Source organism: Cheilinus undulatus, linkage group 5, assembly GCF_018320785.1.
Source record: "Cheilinus undulatus linkage group 5, ASM1832078v1, whole genome shotgun sequence".
In the NCBI taxonomy this organism is placed as follows: Eukaryota; Metazoa; Chordata; class Actinopteri; order Labriformes; family Labridae; genus Cheilinus; species Cheilinus undulatus.
This window is the reverse complement of record NC_054869.1, coordinates 48,503,940-48,513,768: the sequence shown is the minus strand read 5'-3', so window position 1 is coordinate 48,513,768 and position 9,829 is coordinate 48,503,940. Positions and strand designations below refer to the sequence as shown.

At 39.0% G+C, this 9,829-nt stretch overlaps 1 protein-coding gene across 2 annotated transcripts; it reads left to right on the top strand.

Moving 5' to 3' along the window:
• Nucleotides 1-2,190: 2,190 nt before the first annotated feature.
• Nucleotides 2,191-9,803, top strand: LOC121509541. 2 transcript variants are annotated; one of them, XM_041786982.1, is made up of 5 exons: nt 2,191-2,658; nt 4,537-4,626; nt 5,029-5,107; nt 5,265-5,493; nt 9,542-9,803. In XM_041786982.1, exons 2-5 carry the CDS (start codon nt 4,550-4,552, stop codon nt 9,631-9,633), a joined length of 477 nt encoding a protein of 158 aa, XP_041642916.1. In that variant the 5' UTR covers nt 2,191-2,658; nt 4,537-4,549; the 3' UTR covers nt 9,634-9,803. The 2 variants fall into 2 exon arrangements, with proteins under 2 accessions (XP_041642916.1, XP_041642915.1); XM_041786981.1 differs by having other exon boundaries at nt 4,534-4,626.
• Nucleotides 9,804-9,829: the final 26 nt, after the last annotated feature.

Sequence of the window (9,829 nt, the reverse complement as noted above, 5' to 3'; positions counted from 1 at the left end):
AAAAGTATCGGTATCGAGTATCAGTATCGGTGATACTGGTCCTGTATTTACTTGGTATCAGATCGATATTAAATTTTGCAGTATCGCCCACCACTAATCTCTGCACCTGTGTGTTTGTCGGTCACTTCACTCCAGGCTGACGTGACAGGTACGGTCAACCGCCACTGAGATTTTCAAAGTAAAAGCCCGACCAATTTTTTTCTGTGGTGAGACGGCTCGTGTTCTCATACGGTACTTTTATCCTGAAGTGTTTCCGGGAAAGTTCCCTGGTTGTAGCAGTAACTTGCAAAGTTGCTTCGGTGTTTAACTTTACTTTCGTTTCTGCTCAAAGTACATGATTTAAAACATCGGATTATAAGAGATATTAACCCAAAGGCGATCTCCATCTCCTTCTGCATTGTGTCCCCTGCTAAAAAAGTAATGTGAATATCCAACAGATGCATGATAGGAATTGATCTCAAAGGAATCATATTCTATTCTTGTAGTTAGTGACCACCAGTCTTTGCAAAACCTTAGTCTGAGACCAAAAGCTCAACGGCTTGCTGGCAAATTGTCTTTAGATGTGAGAGGATCTCAGGTATCAGTCTTTTTATAATCTTTTAAGAGTTTTAGCAAAGTCCTCTGGTGTGAGGCCGGCATTCGTGACGCAGACCACACCACCTACAGCCAGGTAGGGAGGAGGTGGGGCAAACAAGCCGGGCTGCAGGCTAGGCTAAGAGCAGCTACACAAACCTGCCGTACCAAACATCTTTCTCGCACCAAAGTAATGCTATAACATGTTACAAGTATTAATAACTCATTATTCAGTGAGAATCATAGAAATCCTAACTTCTTATGATGCACTGAATCAGTTTTCTCTGAACATTTATAACTGGACAGAGTGGGGGGAGTTATAATGCATTATGAAACCCAGAATTTTTAAGACGCTCTCCTTTTTTATGCATTAACTTATAATGCATTATAAATCATTCCTTCATAACAGCTTATAATCACTGCTTATAAACACTGTTAAGTTGTTATGACTGCTTATAATGACTTATAACAGCTGTTATTATGCATTATGAATACATTTATAATGCATTATGAGTACATTTATAATGCATTATGAATGTTGTTATAATGCATTATAAGAGGTGGGTTCATAGAAAGAGTTACCGTAATTTTTTTTACTTTTATAAACAGACCCTAGCTGTGTTAAAATGCAGTTCTGGCAAGAGGCTAACTCAATGAAAAAAAAACAAAAAAAACGGTCATTTTCATTTATTTTTATTTAACCCCAACATGGTCTTTGATTTCAACGTTATCTGTCAATTTGTCTTTTAAGGCTCTTTTACAATGGCTAAGATAGTTTCAAGCAGAAAAATCTGCTCAACTCACTTGTCTGTGTATTTTAATTAAACAAATTTAGCAAATCCTCTGACTATATAATTTTTATAGAGTTGTGTACAGGTTCTATACACAACTGAACAAGAGGAGGGAATTTGTTTACATGAAGAAAATTCCTTTCTGATGACTTCTATGAAGTTGTATTATATTAAAAAAAATACATGGTTGACTTTGTAATGGTTATTAAAATGTTCAGAAAGAGGAATGGTGTTACAACTTAACTAAATTCCTTTTTAGTTTAACAGAAAATAGTTTGACTTTATCATGACTACATTGGTTACATATGCAAAAATCACTTTTTCTAACAAAAATATGTGCCCCTGGCCTGTCCACAGTCCCCTCAAATACCAAAAAAAATCCATTTCCTTCCCTTCTCTCTTTCTCTACTTTTCAGAAAATGTGTGCTAAAACAAGCCATTCTCAGATTTTCCCCTCACGATGTCATGTGGGGAGTTAGCCCTGCCCCCATGTTCATTTGGCCCTCCCTGCTTAGAAGAGAGTTCCACCTTCATCTACTGATCTTCCTCTCAGCTGCCAGCTAAGATGCCGGATAGATAGATAGATTGATGGTTCAAATCCCAGTCAGGTCCTTCACTTTGGATAAAAGTGTCTATAAAATTGTATAATCAGCAGTGCCACATCCATTTCCTGAGAGGGATGTGGTCAGGGGCAGAGTCAGACAGCTCATTAATAATTAAAGTCACGGACACAGAAGCAGCTTGTTCTGAGCAGGGCTGAACCAGAGGGGTTTCTTTAGACATGCAAAAATCCAATACTGGAGTATTTTTTCAGCAGCAAACTTCACAGGCATGTTTTGAGGACCTCTGAGACCGATATAAGCTTGTCTTAAAAGGGCAAAATATGTCCCCTTTAAAGCATCATTTGTACTTCTTCATCAAGTGACATTCCAAGGACTTTTTAAGCTGTGAAAGTCATAGAAATTATTGCTTTATTCCCCAGATCTCTTGTTCATATTACAGGACAAATAACAAACTATTAATGGTTAATGTCAGTTTGATTTATCAGCTGAGGTGTTAACATAAGGACACGCTCTGATTTAAAAATTAAAAAAAAAACACCTTTATTCCTTCTTATAAATCATAAAGTTTACATTAAGCTTCCTTCAGGGGGAAATGGGTGTGACCGTTGTAAGACTGTTTCATGGTGATAAGCCGCCAGTGCTATTTCCTGTTAGTGGGACATTCTACTTCCTCTTTCCACTCTCTGTTTTGATGCAGCTCTTTTCTTCATGTTAAAGTTGTGAACGTTTTGGTAAGTGATTCATTACATTGTTTATAAGGCTTCATTTAGATTTATTAAAGTGTGGACACAGCTGTGAGATAACTGCCCTTGGTCTTAGCAGACCTCCTTTGCTTAACAGGGAGGAGCTGTACATTAAATATTGGCATGCTAACAGTGCTAATGCTAATAAGATACTTTAGGGCAGTTAGGAAAGAAAGAGAGACTTCAGAACAGACATCAAACTGTAGTTTTAATAATTAACTACTTGTTGAAAGCTTAAAAAGTATGAAAACTATCTCAGACTAAAACAGAAGACACTTCTTGGTAATCTGTTGAACCACTCCATGCTAGCTGAACAAGTGACAGTGTGGCTATATTAACAAAAACAGATACTTGTTCCCATTTGAGTGCAGTGAAAATGTCCCATGTTGTTTATGAGAACTGACTGCTCAGATCAGTTCTTGTAATGTTGTACATGTAGCTCTGAAACACAAGTTAGGAAGGATTTTAGAATAGCCTACTTCTTAAAAGGTACATTTTGTTGAATTTCTGATATAAAATATCAATATTAATCTAAAAAGTTACTGTTGATATGTTTGGTATTTTTTTGAATTGAGGTCTTACAGTATCTAAAATATTCCTTAAGTTTTCAAAGACAGAAATATGATTTATTTTGTTTGTGAGTTCAATCTCACAGACTTACCTCCTTAACATGGATCAGCCCTCACTCTGCATTTCCAGCAAGTTGTGACCACCGCTGCTCAGTGCTGCCCATCTTGGTAGCATCCTTCTCAACACTAGTTCAGTGTTAATTTTGTCAACTAAAACTATTTGTCGACAGCCTTTTTTTCCATGACAAAAACTAGACTAAGACTAACAAAAATAGATCTGTGATGAATAAAACTGACAAAAACTAAACAAAATGACTTAAACTAGACTATGATGTAATTTAATTTTTGTCAGACATTCAAAATCTGTGTTATTACTTCACTGTGTGTAAATCTACCAAAAAATAATGCATCTATATCTATTCTGCCTCTCAGCTGTAGAAAGCAGGGACCCCGGGTTTAGCAGAGAACAGAGAACACACTACCATGATTTGGTACCAGATTTAGGCAAGAAAATAAATGCTTGGACTAAAAGTAAAGACTAAAATGTGAGGACTTTTTTATGGACTACAATTAGACTAAAACTAAAAAGGATAGAAATGACTAAAATGTGACTAAAACTAAAATGCATTTCATTTAAAGACTAAACCAAAGTTAAAAACAGCTGACAACATTAACACCGCACTACTTCTAGTTTTGTACTTAGCTTTGTTCAATAAAAACAGCCCCTCATAAGGCAGGAGAAATGCATTATAAGTACACTTCTTGCTTTGCTGGAAATGACCATATAGAGTGTATGTGCATCCCTGGATTCCACTACAAGTGTATTTTGGGACTGTTGTCAGTGTGAACACAGATGTTCACATTTCAGTGCATTTCTCCCTCATTATGAGAAATGTATGAATAAAAACCAATAATTGATTTTCTGTTTGGTAAATTCATCTTATGAGGTGCCGTTTTTATTGAACAAAGTCCTCAATAAAAACAAAAGGTAAACAGTGCAGATGGGCAGAGCTGATTGAGAGTAGATGTATGGAAGAATTGTGCTTTATACTCTTGAACTCTTGACAGTGGTGAGCTCAGTGAAGTTTACTGAATGTTCCATCACCAGTCGCTGGTAAACATTTTATTTACGTGCTAATTGTGAAGACACTACACACAAACCCTCGTGTGTCCATTTTCAAAAAAATTGTGACAATTCACCCAGAAAAATCCTCACTTAGCTCAAAGATTTTTGTGATGGGGATGCTAACTCATGGCAGCATCTTCTCTTTCTGTGTTTCCTCCACAACTCAAGCAGGGAGTGCTCTGCTATGGAACAGTGTGAAGACACAGAGGAGGGGGCCCCTCCCTCCAAAACCTCTCGGAGTGAGAAATATGAAGCTCAGAGGTGAGATGAGGATCCTTAACTGACAATAACTCCTCTTCATATCACAGCTTAGCCTTTAGAGCTCTTCATCATCGAGCCATTATCACTCAAGCTTTCATTTTAATGGCTGCTTCATAACTGATCGATCAAAGTTAAAATTTTATTTTGACTGAGTGGGAAGTCACCTACACATCCAGCAATGTACTTGGGGTGGTACATCCCATGACCCAGGGGTTTGGGGACTCTCCCACTCCCACTTCACTCACCACTGCACTAGTCCTGTGTTGTTGGCTCACCTTGCCTTGTTTAACTCTTGAGTCTGCTGCTTCTGATGCTTTTACACCACCCGCATTGGCACAATATCAATTTGTCCCCATGTCAGAGCACCTTCAGTAAGCTTTTTTATAAACTTGATGTTTTTAGAGATCAGCAGGAGGACTCAAAGGCTTACAGTCATCAGTCAGATGAACCGTATCAAACAGACCTGGACTATATATTTATGGTGTGTACGATTGGTTTTCTAAAATAATCAACAATAATCAATGATTTTGTATTTCATTGTTGTCCTGTTTTGATCAGCTGACCTCCTGTCTAATAGATTAATATCATGTTGTGATCTGCAAATTTATGTTCCATATTCAGTGTCTCCTTTGTTTCAGCCACTGAAGGAGAACATCGCCATCTTTGTACAGAATGAGCTGAAGAGGCTTCAGAGGGCTCTGAGCCCAGATTACCCATCATTCTCAGAGAGTCACTGTGAGGATGAGGAAGTTTTGGATAGTGAAGATGAAAAGCAGCAGAGACACAGCAGAGATGCTTTTCTGAAGATCACTCTGCACTTCCTGAGGAGAATGAAGAAGGATGAGCTGGCTGACCTTCTACAGAGCAGTAAGAGGATTTTAACTGATTTAACATGATCAAATGATTAACAAGAGGTTTTATTTTTAAATGTAGTTGTTAAGTTTGAGCCTTAATGATTAGAATTTAGGATTAGATTACAACCGCTATGTGGTAAGCCCCACACATTGGGGTGGGAGGAACAGGCACTTCATTTTGGGGCTGGTTGTCAGTGATTTACTGCACAATAAATCTGTCTCTACAACAAGGGCAGTCCTGCACATCAACTTTTTTTTTTTCACATGTTTTTGTCATCATGATAATGTGCAACATTCTTATCATACTGGGTGCATGAGAGTAACTCTTCACTAAATCCTCCTCCTCCTCATCACCAGCCTTTTTGTGGCGGCACAATTTCTAGGCACATATAAAGACAAAAATGCTTAACTCTAATCAAGATATCTGCAACATTGTTTAATTTTCCACAAACAATTTTTTTTTCCTATAGTCTTTAATTTCTCTTTGATTTTCTCAGAAAGTGCAGCTTTTCCTTGGCTTGAGCTGCCACTGCTCGGTTAAGGGCTGCGACACTCATGCATAACAACTGACAGCAGCCGTAGTGTGCATGTGCATTTTCAGAAAGTGTCAAATCCCCTGTTTACACGGAGACGTGGGCGTTTTGACAACCTTCAGAGCCTGTTTCCAAATTGTTCTGTTTTCAGGCACCCAAACGCCATTATCATGTGGACAGATAGCCAAAACGCTACTACGGTTTTGTGTTTTCATCTGAAAACGTCATGTAAACATGGCCTAAGAGCTTGCAAAGCTTGTTGTTCAGATTGCAAAACATAGAGGGGATGGGGGTTAGTGTGCACACTGCCTATCTCAGAATCTCAGCTTGCTGTCCTCTCCACTCAGTCTGTCTTAGTTTGTGAAATTGTGAGAGGGGTCCAAAGTCAGTACATCCTGCCTTAGTGGGTTCTCCCCTTCCTCATGTTTGAAAAATGTTATTACATCCGCCAAGGAAGTTATGTAATCGGCAGGGTTTGTTAGATTGTTAGCAACATAACTCAAAAAGTTATTGACGGATTTTGGTAAAATTTTCAGGAAATGTCAGAAATGGCATAATGAGGAACTGATTAGATTTTGGGAGTGATCTGGATCACTGTCTGGATCCAGGAATTTTTTAAAGGATTCTTTACTATTGGGAGATAGGGCTAGTGGTGGAGGTCTGCGCTCTCCGAGTGCTTTTGTAGTTGCTATTGATTTCAGTAACATACTGTTGCAGCATTTTTGATTCTGCTGGTTCTATTGCTGCATGACACAGTACCTAGACTTAGAAAGCTAGCTGGAAATGGTGTAAGACTCAACAGAATTAGCACAAACACTAACCTAAGATAATCAGCAAACTCAATCTAGGCCCCGTCCACATGGAAATGAATTCAGGAGTACATGCAAAAGTTTTTTGTCGTATCGGCGTTTCATCCACACTGAAACGGTGTTTCGGGTGACTGTAAACAATACTTTTAGAAAACGGGTCCCAGAGTGCATAAATCCGTGAATGACTACTGTTTCGTCTCCGTGTGGACGGGGCCTCAGAGGAGACATTTGTTTGATCAAGAGGCAATCTTGAAGGCTGGCCTCCTTAAAAAAGGTGCAGCTGAGCCAGGGTAGGTGACCTAGCCTCCTTCTTGTAAAAAGGAAAGACAGAAGACTTCCCCTTTCCAAGATCTCAGGGGTCTCACAAGGTTTTATAAAGTCATGCTGCTCCATATGCTCAAAACAACTGAAGGTATGCATGCTGTTGACAAAATTTAGTAATCTAGATAGGTTGACATGATGGACACGGGCTTCATGTCCCTTCAATTTCTCACCACAAGCAACTTCTCCATTTTGCCTTTCAAGGCCACCCTTTTCAGTTCAGTGCATTTCCTTTCAGCATCTCTGTCCACCAGTGTTGGGCAAGTTACAGAAAAATAGTAACTAGTTACAGTTACTAGTTACTGCTAGCAAAAAGTAACTGAGTTAGTAACTGAGTTACTACTTTGCAAAAGTAACTAGTTACTCTGAGAAGTAACTCAAAACATTATTTTTTTTTAAACTTCAATCCTCATTGTAGCCTACACATCACATTCATTTGTGTTGTTGTGGCAGTGTGAGAGGAAATAACTCTATTTTCATATAACATTGTAGCCATTATTATTATTATTATGTTGTAAAGTGGTGAAACAATAGAACTCAGTAGAAATGTTACTCAGATTTGACACTGCGCTGATTTAAAATCCAGCCGTGGTTTTACATGAAGTGGCTCCTCCTTGGTCTGCTGGGCAAACGTGAGCTGTACCCTGGTTAGCGGTGTTTGTAGCATCTGGCTCTCTGGAAACTAGCTTAGCTGTAGCGTGTGTTTAACTCAGTACTTCGTGAGGTTGGAATAACTGTTCTTGGCAGTGGGAAAGTTTACTTCCCTGTTCTTTTTTTGTCCTTTATCCAAAAAAGGGAAAAGTAAAGCTGGTGTTTACAAGACAGAGAGCTCACGCTTGAGTGCTCAGCCGTGATGTGTGTGCGCGCTTCAGTACCTGTGTTTCTTTGTGTGTGTCTGCAGAAGCTCTATTCTCTCACAGGATGCTGATGTAATTACGGTCCTGTCACGTCATCCACTGAACCGGATGTTTACTAACCTTCATCAACGTCTGTAAACATAACAAGTAACGTGTGATTTAAATTCTGAGTAATTGTAACGATGTTATTGATTTTAAAAAGAAACGCGTTACACTACTAGTAATCATAAAAAGTAACAGAATTGCTGTAACATGTTCCTTAGTAACATGTTACTTAGTCATTTGGGAGTAACTTGCTGCCCACAGGTTTGTAACAGCTTCTCCACTGACCCTAAAACTGCAAGACAACATGGAGGTGTGTATGCCATCCAGGTCCCAGGCAGCCCTGGTTTTTATAGTTGTTCTTGTTACATCATCAGCCTCTCTATGCCTTATGTCCAGTTTCTGTTACTCTTAGGGAAGTGGACAGTAACTGTAACCATTGAACTCTTTATTTTTGTTCTTGTTGGCTCTTCAAAATCTTGGTCCACTGTTACTACCCAGATATGCAGGGTTACAGGCAGTGCTTTAAGTGGAAAAAAGTAGTGCCAGTACTGTCCTTAATCACTTGTTGTCAGTGTGTCACACAATCAAGGAACTAATTTGGCCGATAGGGAACAGAAATCATATCTCAGTAATTAATAGCGTTGTGTGTACATACCGAGCATTCTTGGAGGCTTTGACTTTGAGTCACCTTCCAAGTCAAATTCATGTGGATCAAATGTCACACTGTCATTATTTTGAACAGTCAGCTGATCAGAGTCAACATGGACATGGGAAATTATATAAAAGTAAACAACATGTTTGTTGGGGAAACAAAATATTAAACAATAAAGCTCCTTAAATAAAATAAGAAAAAAAAAATTGCTATTTCCCTGTTAGACATTTGAAATAGATCATTTTGTGGACAATAAGCTTATTACTGTCAGTGAGTTATAATGTACTCATTCCTGACTTCCTCTCCCTGATTCCCTACACCATCCACTGTCCTGTCCTCCTCAAATAAAGGCAAAAAGTCCAAAATAAATCTTTAAAACTAAACTACAATATGAAATAACCAAATAAAGCTCAAACAATGAAATAAAATTACTCATCTAAAAAAGACTTTAAAATAAAAATATCTTAAGCAGTGAATATAGTTGTTTTGTCTTGTCATCACCAAATGCAGAGATTAAACAGCCCCTCCGCTCACTGATACCCTGAGTCCCTGCTGTGTTTGTGAACTTACTTTGCCACTGTACAACCAGGCTTTTGGTCTCTGCCAATGACCCAGCTGTTCTTTAAACAAAACCACTGGCCTTGATCCTTTGACCAACAGTCGGGTCACTTATTATGAATACCGTAATTGGTTTTGAAAATTGTTGATGTCTTCTTTGGCTGCAGTGCAGACAGGTTTAGTGGAGCACCAGACTCCTTGGCGGAGGTGCTGCTGCTCAGATGAGGTCTTGTACTGAACTGTTCAGCAGAGGTGAACATAGCCTACTCTGGTTTTCCTACAACAGTGACTGGTGAGTTCATCTGGATTCCTACTGAGATGAACATCACAATACACAACAAGAGGTACACCAGGCGCCATGACAACACATCCCTGTAGCTGCTGTCATGAATCACCCATCAAAGCTGTGAGCTGTGTGGAGGACAGCATTTCTCACCAGTTTCTGGTACACTGGAAGAAGTCTCGGTACGCTAAGGGACAAAATTCAGAAGTGCCGATACTGTGTACCGGTTCGTACCAGCCCACTTAAAGCACTGGTAAAAGGTACAGAAGACCCAGCATTCCTCAGATGTGG

Excerpts from the sequence above, each read along its gene's own strand:
- LOC121509541 (XM_041786982.1), top strand. The coding sequence starts at position 4,550 with ATGGAACAGTGTGAAGACACAGAGGAGGGGGCCCCTCCCTCCAAAACC. Across the intron at positions 4,627-5,028 it reads GAGAAATATGAAGCTCAGAG|AGATCAGCAGGAGGACTCAA; the intron begins GTGAGATGAGGA and ends TGATGTTTTTAG. Across the intron at positions 5,108-5,264 it reads ACCTGGACTATATATTTATG|CCACTGAAGGAGAACATCGC; the intron begins GTGTGTACGATT and ends CCTTTGTTTCAG.